The sequence below is a fragment of the Acipenser ruthenus genome, chromosome 12 (assembly GCF_902713425.1).
Source record: "Acipenser ruthenus chromosome 12, fAciRut3.2 maternal haplotype, whole genome shotgun sequence".
In the NCBI taxonomy this organism is placed as follows: domain Eukaryota; kingdom Metazoa; phylum Chordata; class Actinopteri; order Acipenseriformes; family Acipenseridae; genus Acipenser; species Acipenser ruthenus.
Genome location: NC_081200.1, coordinates 6,929,821 through 6,956,594, shown reverse-complemented (window position 1 = coordinate 6,956,594; position 26,774 = coordinate 6,929,821). Strand labels below are relative to the sequence as shown.

General features: G+C 36.9%; 3 protein-coding genes and 1 pseudogene across 3 annotated transcripts; 1 reads left to right on the top strand and 3 right to left on the bottom strand.

The window, feature by feature from the left end:
* LOC117416781 (mediator of RNA polymerase II transcription subunit 12-like protein) overlaps nt 1-26,774 on the top strand; it is a 105,843-nt pseudogene that overhangs the window by 45,162 nt on the left and 33,907 nt on the right.
* On the bottom strand, nt 4,243-6,553 carry LOC117416666 (P2Y purinoceptor 13-like). The gene is made up of 2 exons (XM_034027975.3): nt 6,484-6,553; nt 4,243-5,711 (listed from the first exon to the last, which is right to left on the bottom strand). Exon 2 carries the CDS (start codon nt 5,696-5,698, stop codon nt 4,688-4,690), a length of 1,011 nt encoding a protein of 336 aa, XP_033883866.3. The 5' UTR covers nt 5,699-5,711; nt 6,484-6,553; the 3' UTR covers nt 4,243-4,687.
* LOC117416663 (P2Y purinoceptor 13-like) lies at nt 13,136-15,487 on the bottom strand. Its single transcript, XM_034027972.2, has 2 exons — nt 15,425-15,487; nt 13,136-14,803 (listed from the first exon to the last, which is right to left on the bottom strand). The coding sequence occupies exon 2, from the start codon at nt 14,786-14,788 to the stop codon at nt 13,739-13,741; it is 1,050 nt and encodes a 349-aa protein (XP_033883863.1). The 5' UTR covers nt 14,789-14,803; nt 15,425-15,487; the 3' UTR covers nt 13,136-13,738.
* LOC117416664 (P2Y purinoceptor 12-like) lies at nt 18,157-22,742 on the bottom strand. Its single transcript, XM_034027973.3, has 2 exons — nt 22,604-22,742; nt 18,157-21,821 (listed from the first exon to the last, which is right to left on the bottom strand). Exon 2 carries the CDS (start codon nt 21,810-21,812, stop codon nt 20,769-20,771), a length of 1,044 nt encoding a protein of 347 aa, XP_033883864.3. The 5' UTR covers nt 21,813-21,821; nt 22,604-22,742; the 3' UTR covers nt 18,157-20,768.

Genomic DNA, 26,774 nt, shown 5'->3' with positions numbered 1-26,774 from the left:
ATATAACCAAATGGAAAAAAAGATGTTTAGCCTTTTCGGATACCTTGCATTTGCTGTCTTGCTGTTCCATGTCCTATCTGGCAATAACACTTGTTATCAGACTTGCCCTCTGAAGCACACTCCACCCTGTTAGATAATTGAGTCAATATCATCAACCGGATATAGATTCAGCTTCAGCTACAACAAAATCTTATCGTGCAAAACAGTGGGAACTACAAACATTTACATATTGATATCCCATATTACTAGTGATGTCTTAATATTGGGAATATACATTGTACTTTGCACTTAGCCCACCGGACCTGTGATCCCTGCACTTCAATTGGCAGCCGGTCCACATTAAAGTGCTATTGCAAGTTATGTAAGCCCTTCAGCGTGTATAATTGCACCATGTTAAGCATCCTATCTATGTATTTATGGTACCTGGAAATCAACACATGGTAATATATCGTGGAGAACGCTGTATTGATCGAGCGTCTGCAAACATGCTTTCTGAATATCTGTTGGTGGGGGTATTGTGCAAGTGGTTGTCAAGTACACACACAGCTTCTGTACACGAAACAAATAGTTTAAATGTCAGGGCTTGTCTACATCTTCCTGACCCCATAACCTTTCAGCGGTCAGCAATCCCTGATGGATCTGTTAATGTCCGGCAATCTTGGTGCTCCTGTCAGTTCTGATTGTAAATATGTGTCAAAGGGTATTTCATTCACAGCACATTCCAATAGAAACAAAACTGGAATATTGAAAAATGTTGCACCTGGTGGATCCCATTCCCTAAGCTTGAACTCATGTTTTATTTATTTCTTTTTTAAGTAATGTTAAAATAAAATAGAGATTACTGCATGAACTTTCGTGCAGTACTGTGATTATTCTCCGAATTAGAATGGCCAAATAACTGGCAAGCCCCTGTTGTTTACGACTGCCTTCAAGTGCATTAATGTTATTTTCTGTTTATATGTACAATGTATGGAAAATAAAGTATGTATAACCCTACAGTAAACTAAAAAGCTGAATGTCAAGCTATGCAGTATATATATATATATATATATATATATATATATATATATATATATATATATATATATATATACTCTGTATATATTCCTCCGGTATTGTTTAATGTGAACATGTTATGTATCAAGAGGTCTATCATCAGTCTTGTTGTATAAGTTGGTTTTCTATACTGCTTCTTTAACAGTACATTTTATGAATATCAGGCTTTTATTTTATTCATAAAAAAAGATTTTGAAGGAAAAATGGAAATGTGTTCAGTTGGCTTAGTGAATAGGGACCAGTATTGTTTTAACTCATTTGTGATATTCTGTGAAGCTGCCCTTGCTCTTTCAGTGTTGCATGAATTTAATTGCATGGATGTCAAATCTCAAGGTTTATCTGTGAAACTCACAGTTTTTCACTATTTTGAGAGTCTCACGGCCGTGCAATGGATTCTCACGCTTGGGCATAAGTTTGTTATTGTTTGCAAGGCTGCGAAACCCTTTATACATGATACAGCGGTAAATCCAATACAACTGTCCAAGCGTATTATTTCATTTTGGGGGTTGGGGGTTGGGGGGGGGGGGGGGTCACCATGAAGAGGTGTACATTACCATTATATATTCCTGTAGCTGCTACGCAAACTCCCCCCTTACTCCAAAGATAGAATTGCCTTGTTGTCTCAAACTGATGGTTTGTCTGTGCAAGCCTTCTATGTTTCTGTACACTACACGTCAATACTCTGACAGAGTCGAAGAAGAGGCTGTCAGACTGTCTCGTTCACTTAGAAATTACCACAGCAGTAAAAGAGAAATGGACATCAATGAGAATTTAATTATTAAAGTCGAAAAATATAATGTTCTTTATGATGCCAGTGTCAGTGGTTATAAAGACAATAAAAAGAAAGATGCCATATGGTAAGAAATAACAGAACAATTGGAAATTGATGGTATGTCTATCTCTCTTTATTTCACCTTCATTTTAGTCGAAGTGATAGTGAGCGCCACACACTGGTTTCGTATTTCTGTAAAATGACACTTCTTTGTTTTAATAATGTTGACCAATAATAATTTAAAATGTTATTAAAATATGTCTTTGTTTTATTGATTTTATTTAGTCTTCACAAAAGGAGCAAATGCAGACAATGTTTTCTTTTCATGACTAGCTACAGTTGTGTTTTTTTTAATGTACTTGTGCTGTATTCGTGTCGTTTGCTTCGCTCCTGGTGTGCATAACCCTAAGTGTAGATCAGTGGGGTAGCTGTCAGCCATGTGCAAAAATCTTGCTCCGTCACCAGCCCCCCCCCCCCCCCCCCCCCTCTCCAAAAAAAAGGTTTTTCATCAATCACAAGGTTTGTCAGCAGGGGTCTCACTGGTGTGAACACTTTGGGGTTGACATGTCTGTAATTGTAACTAGTGGAAGAAGAAGCTTAACTCCTTTATGCATGTGAATATGTCCAGTCAAAAGGGCGAACACGAGCAAACATGCTGATGTGTTTGGGTAAGAAGAGCCAAGAAAACAGAAGCCATTAAAAGGCGCTGAAGTGTTTTTATGCAGAGATGGCAAAGATGGAAAAAACAAAGAAGAATAGCAACTGTTGGTTATATTTTGTTGGAAAGATAGACGAAAGCTGCAAATATATATTTGTTTTACATGAAAAGTAAAATGTATGAGAACTGTAAAAACTCAACAAGCTGCATTAATTAGTCATACCTTCAAGGCTTCAAGTGGACATACTTCTCCATTAAAATAATAGTTGGTACATGTTTTCTTTATAAGATGGTAAAAGAAGGGAAATTCTATTAGCGTATTTCAGAATCTCCTAATTCCCCTTTCTTCTAAGTATGTGCCACTTAGACTTCCCATTTGCAGTGTTTAACAGAGTTTATGTTTAAAAAAAACCCTCTAAAGGTATGGGGCCCTGTTGTAAAACGGTGGTTTTGATATCAGCAGTGCTGACATTGTTTATGGAAGTTGGGGGTGGAAATCTGCAGATAAGGCTGTTCCCCAAAATGCAGGGCATAAGTTTAAGTTTATCATTCAGGGAGGGATCGAAGCCAAAAATATCATTAAGAAAAAGAAAGTGACTTCTGGTAAAAATAATGGTCCGTCCTCATAAACCACACAGTCTGTCTCAGCTAATCAGGTTTCTGAGAAGATTGTCGTTATCCCTCTTTCGATGATCACAAAAGCCTAGAATTTCGAAACTATCATTGAAACTATTTCCCCGGTTTTGCAAGAAAAGGGAAATGTTTCTGTTTGAAGCTATGCCGGTGATGACAGAGGTGACTCATGAGCTGGTTGGGTACAGACTTTGTTGGTGCTTGATAGAAATTATTGAAAACCTGCCAATAGTTAGCTGTGTTTTGAAATCTTTATGCATTGATCAGATTGATACATGCCCAGTTGTGCACTCAGAGGAAGATTCTTTTTCACAGACGGTTTCCATCCAAATCATCTTGAAATGCAGCTATTTGGTAAAAACTAAATAAATTATCTGAAAACACACTTTTTTTGTTTTGTTTTGTTCATAAACATGAAAGTTTACATTAAAAAAAAAATCACTTTAAATAAATCAAGTGTGAAAACTTTGTGAAAAGGCATCCATAGTCTCACTAGCATTCACAAGTACCCAAAAAACATAGCTGTGGTGATGTTTTCTGACTGTCTTCAAAAGAAAAAAACAAAAAACGGCACAGAAACCTCATGACTCCTCTTAAAGTGACAATTATAAACTTAATTTGTGACAATGTCGACTGGTTTTATAGTCTATGTGTAGATTCAGAATCTATAAGCAGCACAGGGTTGAATGTGGTTTTATCATCACGTCTATCTGATTTTTAGACTCGCTTTAAACGTCAAGAGACCAGTATTTTCCACTGTGGGTAAATGGTGTGCTGCATGTAGTGTGCAAGAGGGTTCTGCAATGACTGTATACAACAGCACATTACTATATACACATACTGTACTATAACCCAGGTTCACTGTTACTGCATGAAATTGGAAAATTATAACCAGTGTGTCATTTTCACTGAATATTTTATCAAGTGATATCAGTGAATAGAGCAGGTTATCAGGAGTGAAATTCATACGAATAGACATTTGCTTAGTTATTTCACCAGCTGCTGAACCACAGACCCCACAGGAAGGAGAAGGAAGAAAATACAAAGATTCAACAATTGATTTAATTACAATACATATTAGAGAGGCATAGAAGCATTTCTTTTACAGTATACGGTTGCAGTATTTAAAAATATGTACTAATTTGTTATAATATAAAATAATAACAAAACAAGAAAATCCTTTGATATAATTCTAAAAGCATGCAAAAGAAACATCAGTACATTTCTGAAAAAATTAAAAATACTGTTACTTCACATGCTGATTTTAGCGACAACCACAAGTACAGCTGTAATTTGTTTGGCCTGTTTCATTAAGACGTTTTTTTAAACTTGTTATCTTTTGTATGTTGTATACTTATATTCTTGATTAAAAGTATTTCAGCTGATTTTGTTATCTTATCAGTACTGCCCATTCTCATAAAAACAGTAATTTATAAAAATCCATGAAACATCGTTTTGATTTGAAATGAAAGTGCAACGAAAAAGCAAACAGCAGAAATAAATAAATAGCAAGGTCAGGATAAAGTAAAACTTAGCAGTATAAACCAGTTCTATTGTGTTGCATCATGCTACATAGGTGTTTCCTCTGCGTTTGTCGAGGTTTCATTTGTCTTAACAGTTTTGGATTTAAGTCTCAGAGTATCAAACAGCATTTTTCGAAACACTTTGCACAGGAAAATATATATGAGTGGGTCTAAGCATGTGTTGGTTGCTGACAACCACATGGTGCTTTCCTTTGCCATGTAAAGTGTGTTCTGTGCCCTGCAGTCAGACAGTGTTCCTGTTTGGCTTAAGGTGTACGGTACTCTCGTAAAATGAAATGGAGCAAAGCAGATAAAAAACACGGCCACAACGATAAACACTCTGGCCTTTGTTTTTCGTGTGGCTCTTTTATCATTACTTCTGGAGTTTTTGTAAGATTCATACACTTTCTTGCTTATGAAGGTGTAACAGATAACCATCAGGGCAAGAACAGTCCAGAAAATAATTTGGCAGAGGTAGTTTACAGCTTCGTGCCACTTTAATCCCAGGGGACCCTTCAGCGAGCTGCATTTCTTCACCGATGCAGAGGGGGTCTTGTTTGTCAGAATCATGTTTGGCAGGGCTGTTATAAAAAACATTAACGTCCATATCAGCACCGTGAGGACTTTTCCAAAAGTTGTGTTGTGGATGAAGGCTCTTCCAAAGGGTTTCGCGATTTTGAGGTACCGATCAACACTTATCAGCCCAAGCAGGATGATACTGATGTACATAGTCATGTAAAAGACAACAGCTGAGTATCGACATACAAAAGCCTTCAGCTGCCAAGATCCAAGTCCTGAATCACTGATCGTTTTAATTAATATTGTCACAGTCATTAATAGGTCGACGACTACCACATTTTTTAGGTATATAATGAATGTGGTTGAATTGGGAATGCGGAAAAATATCCAAGCTGCCAGACAGTTGAGGGTGAGCCCCACAGCAAAGAGGATACTATATAGACATGGAAAAACCACCTGAGTGATGCTGGTGTCTCGGACACATTTACCTGAGGGGGGTGGCAGCTCATTGGAAATGTTGAGGTGGCTTGAGTTCATTTTTAACACATATCTAAAAGAGAGAATTAAAAACAGTATTTTGTACAACTGGTGTTCAATTTCAGAGGTGATTTTGTTTTGTCTTGATATATTTTTAACTACATAAATGAAAAAAATAACTTTAATGATTATTATTATTACTAGGTTAAAAACTAGGTTAAAAAATCATAGCAGCTGTTAACAACAGACCATGCATTAATCTTTAAGCTTTGTGAATTAAATGAATGAGATTCATTGTCTGCTGTCTGGATACAAACCACAATTTGTGCAATAGACTCACAATATCAATTCTCTGACAATAGAAGTATTTTACACTCATTTAAGACAAACAGAAGGAGATACCTTTTATTGGACAGGTGAAAGTAGGAAAGGGAGATTGATGTTTACATGACTAATACAGCTACCATTTCACCATTTCTTCTATCACACTCATTTAATAAGTATACAGAACACCTATATTCTAAAGAGACTTTTAAACAGTAACAAATGACCTGTTCTGGTAACCGTAAGATAATTTTTCAGAGACATTAAAAAAAAAAAAAGGGTCGCAGTTGATTCTTAAAAATCAGTAAATGTTAGTAAGTCAGGTCTAATTGGTAACCCTTGCTAATGTGATTAATATTATTATTAAGTGATTCAGCATCTCATAAGTTAATATGTACACTTTATTCTATGACAGCATAATCTCATTCTTGATCTCAAAATCAAAAGCAACATACCGTAACGTGAAATTCAAATTCAAATTATAATGCAATGTATACATAGCAGAATTCAAAATCACTCACCAGTGTCATTCAAATTCAGATGTCTAAATCAAGCAGAAGCGCTAACATGCACTACAATGTGCCCTTTGTTGAAATGAAACCAAGCATTCTTCATCGAATCAATTATACTTCTCTTTCTGACACTGCTGATTTTAAGTGACGGAATGTTTCCTTTTGACTTCTTGCTGTAGGTTACCACAAACCGTGCTGTTTTTATTGTTTTATTGCTTGCAGAATACACAAACCCCAGCCCCATACTGCTGCACCAATGCACGGCCCTTCATTTATGTAATTACACTAGTTAACCCTTCTGTAGTGTGACATATGAATCAGCAATTGTAATTTCAAAAGGCTTCAGTAAACCAAGTAAATTGATTTTTACTGTAAGTGCAAATTAGCACATTCCCAACCAGCAGATGGAGCTAGTCGTCTGGAGCTGGACTTGAAGACACTTTCAAGCATTTTGACCTAATATTCAAATCTATTTCAGTCTCAGCACCTTTGATTTTATTGGTCAATCCTATTATGAACAGCTGTAGCAGCCTTCTAATAGTTTCTGACGTGTTTATGTTAAAATGCAATATATCATAGAGGGTTGAATATCATGGGAAACTGAATGGAAGTCATATTGGTAAATGAATGCATAAATGTTTAAGGCTTGTACACATAAACTCAAGCAGTAGTGCATTATCTGTGCCCTTATTTCTATTGTGTTCAGCCTCACATTTGTTTCACTTAACAATGGTCAACATTTGAATGAAAGGCTTAACATGCTTGTGAATCAGCACCTTATTTGCATGGCCGTTGAAAACACAGAAGGCTGCTGTTGAAACACCTGTTTTCAGCCTATAAAGAGGGCTGGTGTGAAGGTGTTGGGTTCAAAATGCAAAACTGCAGACACACAAACCCAAAGGGCTCGGAACAGGTCCATCAAGCCTTAACTCTCTAACATCAAAGCAAATAGGCTTCCTACTCACAACAAACCCTTTTCAGTAAAAGGACCCATCTGCTCGTAGCACTTCCCATGCTCTCGTTGATAATGAGCTGTCCTCCCCAGCTCGCTTTGCAAATTTAAAGACCTCTGCAGTCAGAGTTCTGCTGTGGTTCAGAGTTACAGAGCTTGCCATTTCCTGAGCAGTGAGCAGCGGGTATCTGTGGGCATGCCTGTGTTCAGATGGAGGTTTAACCAGGGTTTCACTTCATCAGCATACACTGTGTGCAGTACTCACACTATAAAGCCCTTTCTTGAGGAACCACTGATGTAAATGTTTACCATATAGAGCGTTTTTAGTTTAACGATCCTTTTTATAAAGATTACAAAATGTATCTATAAAATAGTTATAAAAGGTGCTATATTGGACAGTTATAGGGATGTTAATAAGACTCCCATTGCATAGCAGTTTGATCCATTCCTGGTTTTACTATGAGCTTAGTAAGACACACCTGAGCCTGTTTCCTATGCACTGTGGCTAATCCAGCTCATAGTAAAACCTGGAATGGGTGAAACGGCTATGCAGTAGGAGTTTTATTTTCCATTCCTGCAGTTATGAGAAATAAGCTAAAGCAGGCAGTCATAAATACATGTACTGAGGAATTTATAAGAAACCTTATAACTTTTAAACAATACAAGCTTCACACTAGTTATGTGCCTTTAAAATTAAACAGTAATAAACCAGTTATAAATATTGTTTGTTAATAATCTTCAAAAAACATGTTTTTTCTAATAACACATTTATTGATATTTTATTAACTTATGCTGTACTGAAGTGTAACCAAAATCAGAACCATGTTTGCTGATAACCTGCCCAAATATATTTCTTTTTATTTTGTCCCTGATATTTATGCGATACCACCACCTGAAATGAATTTACCTACTGTATAAAATTAAATTATTCTTATTTAAATGCATATTATAAAAAATGTACGTTGGGTAGGGTGCTGTAAGATATAGACTGTTTTTCAATCGTGGCAAAACCTCTCCTCTGTGGCTATTAGCTTGTATTGTACAGCAGCCTATACAATATTCTAAATTGCCCAGTGCTTGCAGTGAGTGTTATATGCAGGATACAAACCCAAAGCTCTGACTGCTGCCTCTTTTATTAAAGTGGAACTACTGAATCAACAAAAGCAGTTGCAACAGCTACACCTGCAGGTGCAACAGCTACACAAACAGGATATACACATGGAGAGACCATATAGTGTTGTTATTTCATTGTTAAACCTGCATACAGTATTAAATCATTTCTAAATAAATTTGTAAAAAACAGACACACACAAGCAACAAACTGCCATTTAAAAATAAAAGGTGTACTGTAGTGTATTTATGAAAATACAAAAATACATAACTTTTTAAAGAATATAAAGGCACTAGATATTAACAAGCAATCTTAAAATGATTCTGCAATAATGATTCAACAAAATCTCTAAACTTAATATTAAATACATATAAAGACTGCATAAGATTGCTATGAAACATATTAAGGTATGTTTCCTGTTATAGATTTTTTTTAGTTAATCTGTTTTGTGATCTTTATATGTTAACCTATAGGTGGGGTTCAGGGGGTGGAGCTAGGCACCAACAACCTATCATCTGCTGTCACCAATTAAACCTACCTTATTTAAACATTAGTCACCTCTACCTCGCTGTCTTGTGTTTTTCGTTTCCTCCTCCTCCCTCCTCCTCCTCTAGCATCTCAACCGCCTTTGCATCGGTCTCCTCTGGGGGGTTAGTGATTCCACTTTCTCCAACCCTTTGTTAAGCTCCGCTTCATTTACCTCATAGAGGAGGGTTCTCCATGAGTCAGAGGGGACCCCCGGCCAAACCCTTCTATCTGCATGTATGTTTCTTTTGGGATTCTTCTTTCAGGTCTGATGCCTCTATGTGAGGGTCCCCAAGCGGTGGTATCCCTCGTGTTTGTCGGGTCTCCTCAAAGACGATGGCCCCTCTCCTGTTTGTCGGGTCTCCTCAGCGACGGAACCCCCCTTCTATTATGTTGGGCTTCAAAGAGGTGGAACACCACGCATTATATGTTTTAACAAATACTAACTTTATGTTTTCTTTCCGGTTCGCGAGCCTCTTCGTATGTCGGGTAACCTCAGAGACGGTGCCCCTCTTGGTATGTCGGGTCACCTCAAAGACGGTGGCCCCCCTCCTGTTTGTCGGGTCTCCTCAGCGACGGAACCCGCCTACTGTATATGTTGGGTCAGGAAGAGCCGGAACCTCTTTTGTGTTATCAATACTAATTCATGTTTTCTTTCCGGTTCGCGAGCCTCTTCGTATGTCGGGTAACCTCAGAGACGGTGCCCCTCTCGTTTGTTGGGACACAATAAACAGGAGGGGGGTCACCTCAAAGACGGTGGCCCCCCTCCTGTTTATTGTGTCTATCGATCAAGTAAATGTTGGGCCTGGAAGAGGCGGAGCCTCTCTCTCCATGTGTATATGTTTACTAACTCTGTCAATAAACACTATCAGGTGGCATAGCTCCGCCCCGTGAAATATTATTATTATTTATTTCTTAGCAGACACCCTTATCCAGGGCGACTTACAATTGTTACAATATATCACATTATACAGATATCACATTATTTTTACATACAATTACCTATTTATACAGTTGGGTTTTTACTGGAGCAATCTAGGTAAAGTACCTTGCTCAAGGGTACAACAGCAGTGTCCCCCACTGGGGATTGAACCCACAACCCTCCGGTCAAGAGTCCAGAGCCCTAACCGCTACTCCACACTGCTGCCCCGTGCTGTTACAGTCATTATATAGTGACTGTAACAGACACTATATAATTAAAGATGCTTGTTCTAGGTGTTAAGCACGGCAAAATATTGTTCTAGGTATCATTGCCTATACTGTCTAGGACTGAAATACCCATGCTATTGAGATGTTTCCTCCTCATTTCCAGTTGATCCAGGATCTGTCAATATGTCAACAAGTAGACTCTTTTTAAGTCTTATAGATCAAAGCAACTTTTTTCTAAGTGATTTGCACAGTAATATGTAAACGAGTGGGTCTAAGGATGTGTTGGTTGCAGATAACCACTGAGTACTTTCTTTTGCGATCTTCAGCAGGTTGGGCAGTTGTCTTGCAGCTGTGCAGTTGGCCCCTCCTCCAGTGCACCCCTAGGTGTAGGGTATTCTGACAATATGATACGGCGCAAAGCAGATAAAGAATACCGCTACTACGACAAACACTCTGGCTTGAGTTTTTCTTTTAGTATTTTTATTTTTGCTTCTGAAATTCTTGTTCCATTTTAACACTTTCTTGCTGACGAATGTATAAAAGATGACCATCAAAACAAAAATAATCCAACAAATAATTTCACAGCTGTAGATCGCGGCGTCATGTCATTTACATCCAAGGGGTCCTTTTGGTGAGATGCAGTTCTTCAGTTCTCACGTGGTGTTTGGCGTCTTGTCTGTCAGAATCACATTTGGCAATGCTGTCGTACAAAACACTACAGTCCAAATAAGCGCTGTCAGAACTTTCCCGAAAGTTGGATTCCGCATCAAGTTTTTTTCAAAGGGCTTCACGATTTTGAGATACCGATCAAGACTTATTAGCCCAAGCAGGATAATACTCATATACATGGTAAGGTAGAAGACAACAGCTGAGTAGCGACATGCATCACTGATCGCTATAAATATAAATTAAATTATCTGTTATCTGATCACACACTGTGCTATAGGGATTTCTTAATCTTACTGTATGGTCTAACCGCAGAGCACAGGAAGTGAGTAAGTGATAGGAATTTTCTAAATCTAGTGAGGTACCAAGTTATTAGAACCTTTTCATGTATGGACACATATCTTTAACATGCTGCTCATTTATAAGCGTTGAGGTCATCTTGAGTCTAAGATATGGTACCTTTTAATTTATTTGTCATTTTTTTGTGATAGTTACCATTATTGTGATCATTTGTCTCATGCAACGTGAAACAGTGTGTTCTGAGAATATGGAAATTGGTTATACAAATGAATAAAATATAGACTGCATCCTACTTCCAATAAGGCTATACTGTAATAGCCTGCAGTATTTACTATGGTCATTGTATTGTAATGCAGTATTTGTAATTAGTTTCATTTACAGCAACTATTTACAGTACCATGCACAGTAAATGAATAGATTCATGGCCCTGGCATCCAGTTTGGGAATTCCTGCGTTAGGGTTTACAGTGAGTGACGAAGCATTTCCCAGAGCAACAAGCAGAGGGCAGCACTTCATTTGGCACATTTGCCTGATTTAATCTAAAATGTGTATTAATCACTCTTGAGCCAACAATTCTAACATGACAATACACAAATCAGACTGGCTTAGAACTACTGTCACTCAAGCCAGTGGCTTTTGCGGTGTCAGCTCTGCAGAAATAAATTCTGATTGAGCCTCCATATTCTCAGACAGCTTTTATTTGTTGTTGAATGAACTCAGAAGATACCTTTATTTAATTGTTAACATTGAAAACAGATTGGAAAACGTTTATAGAAATGTACAATGGATTTAGTCCTCAGATCGCTGTTCAACTCACTCGGGTAAATGGCAACTTTAAGCAATTAAGATTTGTGTCTTAATTTTACCAATACAGAGAGGGAACATCACTTTAGGCTATGTTTATTTAATTCAGGTAATTAATGAAGTACCTGACACTCCTGGGAGAGTCCGTCTGCTGTGTCTGTGATTACCAGGTGTGAAATCTAATCAGCAGGTAGGTCTGTTGCAAGGATATGAAAAGGTTCCATTTATCCACCTCCGAGCTGCTGCAAAACCAAGTGAGAGAGAGAGAGAGAGAGAGAGAGAGAGAGAGAGAGAGAGAGAGAGAGAGAGAGAGAGAGAGAGAGAGAGAGAGAGAGAGAGAGAGAGAGAGAGAGAGAGAGAGAGAGAGAGACAAAGACTGACCATTGCTGGTAGTGTCACATGAGCTGTACAGTGTGTTGATATGTAAATATATCCTGTTTGCCTGTGGGGCAATTGTTACAGCTGTGTTTAATGGTATTTAAAACAGGATTAATTTATCCGACTTTTTACATATCAGCCCTTACTCTGGTCCCACCGTAGTCGGACATGCGACGGACTACTGCACTTTCTTTTGCAAGGTAGAGCAAGTTCTCTGCTGTGCAGCTGCCTGCTTTCCCAGTGTCCTGTGCTGGGTTTGTGGTATTTTAACAAGATGAGAAGAAGCAAAAAAGATAAAGAACACAGCTACTACAATAAACACTCTGGCCTTCATTTGTCTTTTAGAATGGTTTGGTTTGCTTTTGGAATTTCTGAGAGATTCATACACTTTCTGGATTATAAATGTGTAACGGAAAACTGTTAATGCAAAAACGGACCAAAAAAATTGTCATAAAGCCTTTGTGCCATTTCAATTCAAGGGATCCTTTTTCAGTAACGTGCAGTCCTTTGCTGAAGATGGTGCCATTGCCTTGTCTGTCAGAGTCATATTTGGCAATGCTGTTGTACTAAATAATACTATCCAAATAACTGTTAATCCAGGCACGTTAATTTAATATGCTGCTAAATTGCTGTTTGTTCAGCTATTGAGATGTTAGCTTGATATCAAAATACTGTACAAAGAAAAACATATACCACATTATATTTGCTATAATTTTGTTATATTTTATTTACATCAAAATACTTACAATATTTAAACACTTATTTTTTTTAAAACTTTACACATTTTAAAAAATATAATATTAAATAAAGTAGATACAGGTACATACAAAAAATTATTGTATCTGATCGTTTCTTAGTATTATTTTTCAAAACTGTAAAGATCTGAGCGGTGTCATTTGTGTATTTGTTTTTTATTGTACATCAATGAGGAAGCAGAACATGCGTCAATCTCTGTAGCATTGGATCGGTATAATATATGAGGCATGAAGAATAACCATGCATAATGTACAGTATATAGCTAGAACAGGCATAGCTTCACTTGTGAGAATGAGATCTGTAATTTAGCAGCTGCAATTCATATTGAAAGGCTGAAATAACCTCAACATTAACTCTAAATTCATGAACTTACTCTATCTATAGAACAAGGTCAATATGTAGTACTTATAAGAACACACTTGAGTAATGACGTAGGAGTAATGAAGTAGCAAATATTTGGTTTCCTAATATTAGAAAATACAAGACACATTATTATTATCGGGGTACATTTGTATCACACATAAATGTATAGGATTGCTCAATCAACTCCTGTATCTTGTAAAAAAATATAATATTATATTTATAAAAGATATAATATTATTTTGCCGTGAGTGTTTTGACTATCAAGATCTGTTCATTCCATTTGCAGCACTTTCAAGATGAGTTAAATCATTAGCTTTAACAGGCAGACTCTTTTTAAATCTCAGAGTTTTAAGCAAGATTTGTCTGAATGATTTGCACATGAATATAAATATTACTGGATTCAGGCAGATGTTGGAAGCACTCAGCCACAAGGTACTTTCTTTTAAAATGTACAGGACAGAGCTTTTCTCACAGTTGCTTCCTTTTTCAATCTGAGTCAAGGTGTAGGGAATTCTAACAAAATGATAAGGTGCAAAGCAAACAAAGAACACACCTACGATAATAAACACTCGGGCCTTGGCTTTTCTTGTAGAATTTTTATCATTACTTCTGGAATTTCTGTAAGATTCGTAGACTTTCTTACTTATTAATGTGTAAAAGGTAACCATCAAAGCAAAAACTGTCCAAAAAATTATTTTAGTAACATAGATTACAGCTTCGTGCCAGTATACTCCAAGGGATCCTTTCAGTAACATGCAGTCCTTCGCTGAAGATGGTGTCGGTACCTCGTCTGTCAGAATCATATTTGGCAAAGCTGTTGTGCTAAACAATACTATCCAAATAATTACTGTCAGGACTTGTGTGAAGGTTGGGTTCTGAATCAGGTTTTTTCCAAAAGGTTTCACGATTTTGACAAAGCGATCAAGACTTATCAGCCCAAGCAGTATAATATTCATATACATGGTGAAGTAGAAGACAACAGCTGAGAAGCGACACGTGAAAGCCTGTAGCTGCCATGATCCAAGCTCGGTATCGCTGATCACCTTAATTAACATTGTCACTGTTCTTAGAAGGTCAGAGACTACCACATTTTTCAGGTATACAACAAACGTTTTTGAAGTTGGAAGATGAAAGGAGATCCATGCTGCCAGACTGTTAAAGATTACTGCAGTGAAGAAGAGGAGTGTGTACAGACATGGAAAAACCACTCGAGTGATGCTGGTGTCTTTAGTACAAATAACTGAGGGAGAATGGTCCTCACTGGTGCTGTTAAGATGACTTTGATTCATTTTTGAAGCCTGTCTTTCCATGAAGTTTCCATTAAACTAACAAACAAACAAACAAACAAACAAACTTGTAATTACTTTAGATTTGTTTGGCAGTCATTGCATGATGTTATATATATATATATATATATATATATATATATATATATATATATATATATATATATATATACTGTATATATATATATATATATATATATTTGTGTGTGTGTGTGTGTGTGTGTGTGTATTTAAATACTGATTTCAGGTTAATGAAATCAGTAAAATACTGTTTTCAGTTACGTTTGGTGTATATGGTGTCACACTTTATGTGGAGTTAATCCTATTTAAAAAGCACTGACATTAATAAGTCCATACAGTTTATGATACTGGAGAACCTATTTTGGTAATGCAACTTGCTAAACAATATTCCTGTATTTTAATGCTGGTAGTATAAACTGCATGTTTTTACAAATCAAACAATACATTTCCTTTATATATACAGTATATATATATATATATATATACATATGGAGATTTATCTTAATTATTGTACTTCAAGGAGTTTATTTATACTGTAGCATGAATACACCTATTTACATGTCAATTCAAATCAAAATGCAGGTGTTTAGTTGGGAAAATGCATAAAAATGGTAAAATAGTTTTAAATTAGTCACTTACCAGTATTCACACAATACAAATGTAGCTGCTCTTAAAAACATGCTGCACCCCCTGAGCGTGGAGTGAAAATGCAAATTGTATTTTCAAATGGATGCTTAATATGGGATTCTTTTTTTGGGATTGACGTTGGTATACAGAACAGGAGCCGACCACAGGTACCCGTGTCATTTGCATTTGTTTTTAAAACAGTGTGTTACTGTGTCTCACATGAAAAAGTGCTTTATAAGACGTTTTTCATTATCATTATCACAGGCATTCGCAAGGCTAATAAGTTAAATATTTAAAGGGCCATCACAGATTCTACAGAATTCAAACAGGTGTATCTATGCTGTGATGTTTGCTGGGAATTTATGATTTCTCTACTGTCTCCATAATTTTGCCAGGTGTCACACAAATATGAGTACATGTTACCTATTCTAATTCATTTACATTTTTGGACTTTCTTCTTTTCTGTTACAGTACCATCCTTTTTTCTTTCTCAGTATTAGCCATGATCCTGCTTATCAAACCGCTATTGCTCCCTGTCTGGACTGATCTGATTTTTGTAATGTGTTTTTTTGTAAGAACTGTAAGTTGCCCTGGATAAGGGCGTCTATTATAAGAAAATACACACAATACATTAACAAAACAACAACAATTAATAATATTAATCCAGCTGGAATCACCTGTTTTTTATAGCAGAGCTTGACAAACCTGGGGGGGGGGGGGGGCAATTAATTAAACTTAAATTATTATTATTATTATTATTATTATTATTATTATTATTATTATTATTAAGTAAAACGGGCTGAATGGGCAGTGGAATAAGAAAGGAGCACCTTTTGTACATTTTACATTCAAAACACAGACAAAATGTTACCAATACAGTAATCAGTAGCCTACCCTACTACTGTATAAGCAGTGTCTTTGATATTGAAATATATGTGAATGCAAGGTAAGGATGTGCAAACTGTTGATTGATTGATCTAGGGTTGATATACTGCTGTCTATTACAGTAAAGCTTTTGTGCATTATACAGGTAGTTGTTTAGTATCTGCTGGCTCGGTCTATGTTATACACTGACGGTATGTACTATGATACTGTGCTGTACTCTTGATTCTGTTTTGGGAGTTATTCTTTCAGCACCAAGAAAGCGTGCTTGGGAAAGTGATTCGTTTTCTTTCGGTCCGAAAGAACGATCAAGATTGCAGCTTCCCTGTTTAATTTTTAAACATGTATTAACAGTAGTGATGCTGCTTTAACAATCGTTCTTTTGAATAAAATCATTATATAGTGTTTTCCATTGTTGTAGTACCTCGGAAAGCGCCTGCATTTCACTTCAGTGATTGGGTGAGAGTGCTGGAGTGATGTGCGCGGTGTTAAAACTTGCTTTTTAAAAGTGTTATTTTGTGCCTCGCAAAACTGGTTTTGTGCTTGGCGCATACTTTTGAACATGGCAGGATCTCGCAAATTGTCGGCCACTCACGCCAAATTGCGCTATGCATACATTATATTTGTGCACAGTGTAAAAAGGATTGTGGCACGCAAAAAGAAGATTCGAATATGGCACATTTTGCGCATTCGCGAATAATGGCCATTTGCGACGCGCATAACCCTCTGCGCGGTGCGCAAACCTTTCGAATATCTGGGCCCTAATGTACAGCAACTTCCGCATATGCTTCATGTGATTTCCATTACATGAGAGTAGATGTTAAAACGTCATGCTGATTTGAACTCGGCTCTCGCCAAGATAAGCACCAACTAAGACGCAGCTTTACAGTAAACTAATGTGATCCATCTGCATCTCCATCCATTTGCGTTTCTTTCCATCTGATGATGTAGATATCCTTCTGCCTGGTGTTGATGGCTGAAGTGTAATGCTGGCTCCAGGGATCAGCTTATTTTGCCTCCCCAGTGCATTAGCACACACAACGGCTGCGATGCTGGCTCCGGGGATCAGCCACAGTGTGGTCTCCCCAGCACATCAGCATGACAACCGTCTGGATTGAGCTAAGTAGGGCACATCTCTTGGGTTTTCAAGTGGGCACCTTCTGTCCTCTGTGTTCCGCCGACTAGTGCTGCTTGATCTGCTTTTGGAGTTTTGTTCCATATTGTTAGTGTTGGTAGCTGCATGCTGGTCTTTGCCTAGCCACATTTTAACATAATCTTCAGGTCTGAACAATACCAGTGGCAAGCCGACTAATCTGATGAACAGGAGCGACGACACTGTTGTTGTTAAGAGCGTAGCAATGTAAAAAAAATAATGTTTCATACGGTTTATCGTGTGCAATCTTTATAATTCTCACCTGTCAGACCAAAAATTAACCCGATATCTTCGGTGTTAGGGTGCTTTGAGCTGAGGCTGCTCTTATTGCTGGACCCAGATCTGTATCCCAGACTAGATCAGCCACCATGTCTTTATAGAAGCCAGAGCCATCTAGTGTACAGATATGTATTGGCAACGATGCAAAAAAAAAGAAAAACCCTGATCCTTTATATTATAATATAGTATAGTTCAAAAGTGGATGATGGCTCTTCTATAAAGACACTTTGGCTTATTTAGCCTCACATACAGTATGTCAGGCAACTGTATCTTTTTATTAATATGAGATGTCATTGAATAAGGTATGGTATCTTAAAGCTCTTTCAGATTGCTGAATTCTCTGAATTCAGAGTGTTGCAGCTGTGACACTATTCTCTGGTAGAGATAAATATCTAATTTCTTCGGTCAAGTTATTTATTGCTGAGGAATTGTAATTCTTTTTCATATCTTTATTAATCCAGCTAGTTATGCAAGTTGTTATCTAAAGTAATAACAACGCTGATATGGGATACAAATACTGTATTGGCCAAGGTACAAAAAAGCTGGTTTTACTACAGTGAAAATGAGTCTTTTCTACACAAATGCTACAGGTTATCTTAAAACTGTACGGCATTTTGGAAAAGGTTAATTTGTACACATGTCACATGGATTTGGTATTGGAGATCTGAATTAGAAATCACATGTCTTTTTTCTCCTATTTGTGTGAGAGAGACCAGTTTTCAGAATAGCTGAACAGGAAGAGAGAGTAAAGATAGTTTGCACTGCTTAACAAACAAATAAGTCCTTTGCTGTTTAGTATAGCATGTGATGAGTTATTCTACGTTTGTGTTTTGCATGCGTTTTCATGAAACTCTGAACTCATGCCAGTTTCTAGCTCTGGAAGCGATGTGGGTTGTTCTGTGTTTCTATGAAGCACTGTGGATAAACAGAACCATTTTCTTGTCTTGCTCTCAGTCTGCTTTCACTGATTGCACAATATAGTTTTTCTTTGTCTCTGGTAACTTGCTTTGTGCATGATAAATGGTGTTGTGCAATTCTCCTCCTCCCTAACGTGGATAATATGTCAACTACAAATATAGACAGTCGAGTATGACCCCAGTCGAGTATGACACAATGCAAGTTAATGACTCAAGTTAATACAGTTCTACCTGCTTATTAGACCTTAACAAGCACATTGAAAAACTTGTGTCCTTTGTCAATCAATATTTTTTTAGAAGTTGTTACTAGCAGTATATTCTGAAAAATCTTTTTCTTCAGCGCATTATTTAAATACATAAAGAAACATTAAAACAAGAAAGGGAAAACAAAAAGCTAGTGTATAGCAAAAAACAATTCCGACAGCCCAAACTAAACAGCTTTGCAGCTATGTACAGTGCCAGTCTAATGTACTCCCCATTGTGTTAATCTAGAAGCAGTTTTAAGGACATTAAACTTTTTTATGAGTCGTTCTATTCAGTGGGCAGCACATTCATCTGGAACAATATTTATTATGTCAATTAAATCTGTTCTGCACGCATTAACAGTTCCATAATATTACCCCACTAGAGCCTTTGCAAACAGTCTGAGCTCAGAGCACTTCAGGAATGGATTCCAGATAATTTTTCATTTAGTTTACCCATAATTATATCCTCATACATACCCCCAGGTCAGTTCTCTCACCCTCTTTAAATTTTATTCATGTGTAATATCTACAGGTGTTTTAACAAAAGCAGGGTGTTAATGCATCCTACAGACTTCCACACAGCCCTCTGTTATTATTAATTATAGTATTTCTTCACATTAAGACAATAAATTATTGCAAAAGACTGCTTTTGGGATGTAGGGCTATGATAGTAATTGTGGCTGCTCTAAGTTGCTGTCAAATGAATATGCATTTACCAAACCTTTGCTCTATTTATTGGAAATAATACAATGCTGCAGCAATTAGAGTGGTTGAAAAGTATGTATGTATGTATGTATGTAATGTGTGTGTGGGTTATGGATTTTGAAGCTGCTCTCTCTCCTGTAATAAATCTATCTGGATTGCATGACATATTAGGTCAGGCACGCTCCATGAGCAGCCTGCAATGCAGTCCTGCACCTCTCTCTAGCACAGACTGATAATTGTGCCGGATTGTTCCACAGACTCATCTGATACCAGCAAAGTAATTTCGCTTGTGAAATTTTAACCCAGGACTCCAGAAGTGAAAGACATGCTAGCCCCCTTATAATGCAGTGATTTTGGGAAATCTGAGATAAAAGTCCATGCAAAAGTAAAACATCTAGCACTATATAAAAAAAAAAAAAGTTATACTAAAGGTGGAATTTTGGAGTAGAACAGACTGGGACGCGATCCGCTTGCTCGCAATGGAACAGGAACAGGTTTTAGCCTTTTTCGCGAAATCATATTGCTTGATTTCTGGCTGACAGTGATTTTGGGATGTGACGTGTTTTATACTACGGTTTAAGATTTGTTTGGGATTTATGGTCATAATCAAACCAAGTAGCCATTGTTATTCAGAAGTAGCTATACATATAAATTATACATAGGCTACTATTAAAAATGTTGTATGCAATAAACTATAATATTATGGGTTAAATATAAACCTTTCCCTTACACAGTACAGACTATCGTAATTCAAGGCTGCGTCTGCTGTATTTTGCCAGTAATGCAAGTAGAGTTTGTCGTTTGTTTCTAGTATTAGAATGTGGAGACTCTGCAGTACCTGCATGTTTGAATATTTGGAGCGGCTCATCGAGCAGATCGGACTGTTTGATTGAACAAGCAAAACATGCTCCAGGGCAGGGGGGTGTACTGGATTCACCAGATCAGATCATCCAGGACTGCTCAGTCTGTTCCATTTCTCAAAATTACACCTTAACATGTAATACTGAATGCCAGTATAATAAGTAAAATATGTTTGCCATTCTTTTATTTTCCTTTTGTGCCTTTTTTAAAATGTATTTAAAATAACTTAAAAACACAAAAAACCTGGTATTAAAGGAAGAGCATTGCATTGTCAGTTCTGTACACAGAATTGGGTGTATCGACTAGTCACAATTCTAGATAGAAGTAGGTTCAAGAGGAGTCTCTTCAGTGGAGCGTTTCTGTGCTTTCTTTCTGGTTGAAAAGCGCCTGAAGAAAGTTAGATTCAGTGTTTTAAAAAGGGACTTTCTGAATGAATTGCAGAGAAAAAAGTAGATCAGGGGATCAAGGCATGAGTTGAGAGAGGACAGCCATAGTGTGCTTTCCTTCATTTGAAACAAGGCGATCTTGAGTGAGCACTGAAACATGTCTCTCGTCTGGCTCATGGTGTAGGGGATACGTGAAAAATGGTATGGCACAAAGCAAATAAAAAAGACTGCTAAAACTAGAAATACATTCATTTTGACAGTTTTCCTACCCTTTTTGTTAGTGCTTTTGGTTCTGGTGTATGAGTTATACAGTTCTTTAGTGATTAAAACATAGCAAAAAGTAACTACAGCTAAATTACCCCAGAAAATAATCTGACAAATATAGTTCACGACTTCGTGCCACTTTAACCCAAACTCTGTTTTCAAGGAAGCACATTTGAAATGTTCAGAAACGTGCTCCTGTTTTATCAGAATCATATTTGGTAGGGAAAGGAAAAACATAAAGGCCCAGATGGCTGCTGACAGGACTTTCACACATTGTAAACTCAATGTTTTGGCATTTTTAAACGGGCTCACTGTTTTCTGATAGCGGTCGATGCTTATTAACCCGAAGAGTATGATGCTGATGTACATGGTGAAGTAAAAAACCACAGAGGTCACCTGGCAGACGATTATTTTAAGGTATTCAGGCCCCAGCTTGGAATCACGGAGGATCTTAAAGGGAAAGGTCAGGGTCATGAGAAGGTCGGCGACCACAATGTTCTTCAGATAGATGATGAAGTTGGACTTGCTGGGGATTTGAAAGAACACCCAGGCAGCCAGGCTGTTTAGTGAAATCCCCACAATGAAGAGAATTGTGTAGAGCACTGGGAATACCACCCGGTGTACAGCATTGTCTCTTATACACCTGCTGTCCACTTCAGTAAGGTTTGTGTAGTTGGATAAACTCTCTGAGCTTTCTGTGAGATCCATTAGCCCAGCCTGTGGAACATCAAAGAGAAGTGTTTGAAATCAATCATTGCCACCGATCAGTGTTCGTCATTGACATCATTCATACAAATACAAAAACAAATTGAAAAGTAAAAATGGGGATGCCTTTATTTCTAAAGCACTTTCTGATGGACTGTTATGAGTAGGTGCAGTTTAATTTGCACCCTGCTTTCTGAAAACAGAAACACACATCTGTTAACTTAGTAACTTAGGAACCCCTACAAACCTTTTAATTCAGACTTTGTTTCCAGTTGCTTTTTTTCTCCTTTCAGAAAATAAATGTGCAAGAAAAGTTAAAGGCGTTGTCATTTTACTGCAATGTGTTTTACAGGACGCCATTCAGGTAAAAACTGTTGCTAAAAGTAGTTTCAAGTTTTTTAAAACAAGCAAGGGTAATGGAAACATAAGTTTCAATTGTAAGCACAAATTCAAATAACTGCCAAATTAATTTTATGTATTATTATTTATTTCTCTAGTGGTAGCTTTACCTGTCCTTTACCTAGTCATCTTTTTGTAATCCATACATTTAATTTAGTTAATATATACATATTAAACAGATCAACTGGAGAGTTGACATGTTTCTGTAAATTGAAGTTACACATATTTCCACCACTTCAAGCATTTTTTCCAAAACCACAGTATAACAAATACAAAAGCATGCTCTATACAGAATGAAACACCAAGTGGACAATAAACTATTTCTTACAAAGACAATCAGAGAGACATGGCAGTCAAAAGAGGTTGAAATACTGCAAAGAATCTAACATAATTACCTTTAATGTCTTACTCTGAAGTGAAAGTTTTTGCTGCAATTCAAGACCAATATCACTTGGAAGGAACACAATTCCGGATACTCTCTTCAGTGACTTGTGGGCACACAGGATCCAAACTCACAAGACCTTTCTAGTAAATTGCAGAATGGAATTGAGAAATCAAGAGAAATGTCTTATATGTCACAAAAAAGTACATCCTAATTTTAGAAAGCTTAAGAAACGGAGACAGTGACATCTCTTCCGCCTTTTGGTTTCCTGATTAAAAATACAATACAATAGTTCAACCGAAAACAGCCTTGTCTTTTGTAATGACCTCCACCAAGCTTGTAAAACGTCAAGATAATATAGAAAAATATTTATATGTTTACCTGTCTCACCACCAGACCCCCCCTAAGCAAATACAGTATGTGCCCTGCCAAATCACATACTGAATATGGTATTGCTTTATAATTCACTTCAACATGTTTATTATGAATGTATTTATTTAATACAGAGCAGGATAATCACACTGTGGTGCACTCAGCGTTTCTTTTTTTTTTTTTTTGAGTGGGTAGCAGGAAACATAAGGTTCAATTGTACTGCGTTCAAACAGAATACCACTCAATACAAACACAATTTTAAATGAAGCAAGCCTCAATTCTTGATGCAGTGCTTTCCACATTGATCCATATTAAACTTCAAGCTTAACCTTGATTCATCTTGAACACAGGCACCGAGATCTTTGCTGATTGTGTTGTACCTTACTGGAATTCCATTGAGTGCTTTTAACAGAAAGGTACATTTTACCTGGTCATGTTTTTAGTTGTCAATTTGTTGGTGGATTTGCACAACTTTCCTGAATGCTTAATTATTAGCCAAGCATATATGTGTCAATGGAAAACCTAATTCGGTCTTCTTCTTCTAAATGTTTTGAAGAAGAAGAATTAATTACCGCTATACATTTATAGAATAAACAACCATCAAACTCTAATCTGGAGGTCAGTCTGAAGCAGAACTGCCTGGTAATACAGCAGCTGTTCAAGGGGATAGTGCTGTTACAAAAGCTGAGTTGCATAAGCTTTATCTTTATTGTTCACTTAGGGGTGCAGGAGACAATTCAATGATGGAAATGACATGCCGTTTATAGGCATACATACCATTTTTTAATTATCTTATTAGCTGCTATACATGTAATTATAAATCTCTACCACTCTAGATATTTGTTATTATATTATAGTTTAGTAAAATTGTAATGACACCTTTCTCACACAGACTCTCTGCTATTCCTTTACATTCAAGTGCATCCTTGTATATATACAGTACCATACAAACTTCTACCAGTACTGTTTAACTAGAGGTATCGCTGGATTTCACAGGATTCAAATTGATCACAATCGATTGATTAAAAGACACAGTAATGTATTTCAATAACCAAAGCACTTTCTCTTTCTTAACTGCTTGTTTTTTATGCATGCATAGGGTCACTTTTTATTTGTACTATACATTTAAGAAAAACGATGTGATTACCTGATGTGAGTTGAAGCAGGATACATTACAGCAGGTGTGCAAACAGTCCTGTGTTCATAGTAACTATTTGCCCAACAGAAAGGACGACAGCTGAAAAACAAGGATTAGCCATTGCAGTGAAGAAACAGGTGTGTTCGAGTCTGTGATTTCTGTTAATTAAAAATATAGATCGCTTGGATGCTTGTGTTGTCAAACATAGATGACACAAAATTAATGTGTGCGACACACAATGCACATTTGAAGTCATAAACAGATATTTTGCCTGCTAGGTTCTATATATGTTTATATGAAGGTAAATACATTTCTTTTCATGTTTTCTTCAAAGTCTTTTAAGTCAGAAAATAATCAATTTATAATGTTGTAATAGATATATAATTAAAAAGAGCTTTTCGACTATTATTTTGTTGCTAATTCATAGATTGAATACATTACCTGAAAGTCACCAAGCTCAGTGGTGCCTGTCTCTGATGGAATTCGCTGTATTTGCACACTGTTGGTCTGTAGAGCTGGCTTATACTGTGTCTTTTAGACAAAGACTGCAGACTCTGAAGTTCAAAGGTGTATTTTATGAGAGGAATAAAAACAATTGTAATAGTACAAAACCATTGGAGACAAGCAGCAGTTCAGTTATAGTTCCATTAAAATTATGTTATTAGAACAGTTTGTATTTTGAACCCTCAAAACAGTGGCTCATGAAACATAAAATAAGTCCCCTTAGGGTTAGTCATTTTGTAATATTTAGCATTATTTAAATAGACCTGAGCTAAATGTACTGCCTACAGTTATAAAAGCATCTTCCATCACCCACCCACTGTACACTATATATTGTAATTATATATATATATATATATATATATATATATATGTTAAACAAAGTGGGGAAATCCCAGAATGCTCTCTTACATTAACAAAAAACACTCACTGCTGCTCTTATCTTTGTCCAATACACAATCATTTACTCTATAATATCCGGTCATAAACAAACTCTGTGTGCACTGAGTATCATATCATCCAGACCAGGTAGGTATCTGCTATATACAGTATGGGATGCTACTGTTTTCTATAAGCCTAGGAATCTGTTTTTATACAAAACCATTAATGTGGCATTACAAATATCAATATTAATTAAAACGTTGGATACACGTACATTTCACTACCATTAATTAAACATAGTTAGTGCACCTGTATTTTAAAGTGCATCCAAAATGTTACATTTACTGTCATTAGTTGATAATGCAGTGTGACTGCAATGACAACGCAATGGTTGTGTGTTGGGTGTTAATGGCAGCACATGGGTAGCTGCATTGACAATCCACTGCAGTACATGAGTACAGTGCTGAAGAGTGATGGCTGTTCTGGATAACACACTGGTATTGTAATGTTTTCCCATTGCTAGTTTTCTGTGAGGGTTGTTGTAATACTCAATGTGTATCGTTCCTCTTGCAGGATGAGTCTTCAAGTCATGAGTGCAACCAGAGAATGGTTCTTCTCCATGGAGTGGGTAAGCGACGCGAGGAGGCCAGGCACCAGCTGAAGAAGATAACCAAAGACATCTTAAAAATCCTGAACTGGAAAAGCATTTCAGAGACTAGTAAATTAATGTTTTCAATGTCCTTGTCCTTGAAGTAATGAATTCTGGTGTGTCCTTGTCCCAGCTTTTAATAGGCAACCATATCGCTTGCTATTGAAGCATATTTTCCAGACACTGTAGGCTACTTACTCACAAGGTTATATAATCATTATATAATTACTGTTCGCAAGGTAGTTTTTATTTGTAGTTGCATTGTATTGGTAGTAAGGTTATTAATATAAAAAGCTGTGTACGCCTATGATATATAAATAGTGCATTTTAATAGTTCACAGGTAAATGGAATACAACCTACTTTATTATTTTCTTAAATTAATTTGTTGGCGTTCCTGCTCACATGAGAAGGTTGCTATACAGTACAGATTTTTTTTCTGATTAGTCTGACAGTGGCTGAAGATGTATTGAATCACTGCGTGGGGAGGAAGAGATGTTGCTCATCGGGTGTGTTTTGAAATGAGATAGGAGGAAATGCCTTAAAAAAAAAAAAAACATTCAAGCAAGGCGACTGGAGAAAAGTCTGTCTGAACTGTGCCTGAGAAACAGTTTGGGGAAGAAGATATAGCTACCATCTGTGCCCAAGTGAGACATAGGGCACATGAAGAGTGGCTGCATTGTCTGCTGCAAGCAGGAAGCCACTTATCAATGCCAGAGATGCAAAGAAGGGATTAGTGTTTTAAAGAAAATATATGTGTAAAGGGTCATAGATATCCCGGATGCCCCGCATGCTTATGGACATCTGTTTTTGTGAATGACTGCAATCAGTGATGGGATCCTTTGTTAGCTTCTAATTGCTGAGATGCAAACAATGCGGGGGCTCTATACTTTGTTTCGCATTGCTAAATTTATTTACAGCCAACTTGTTCGGTTATTATCAAGGCTCAGTATAGAAAGCAATCTGCCAGCAAGAGGTGCGTTCAGGAATTAACGTTTGTTAATCGAACCCATTCACCCAATCGCTGACTTAACCAGTTGTCAGTAAACATTATAAACCTTTTTGAGTTAATATTCTGTGTCGCCCTTTGTTCATTAACCTGATGTTATAACCAGTGTCACACGTTTGTTGTAAAATGCATTATC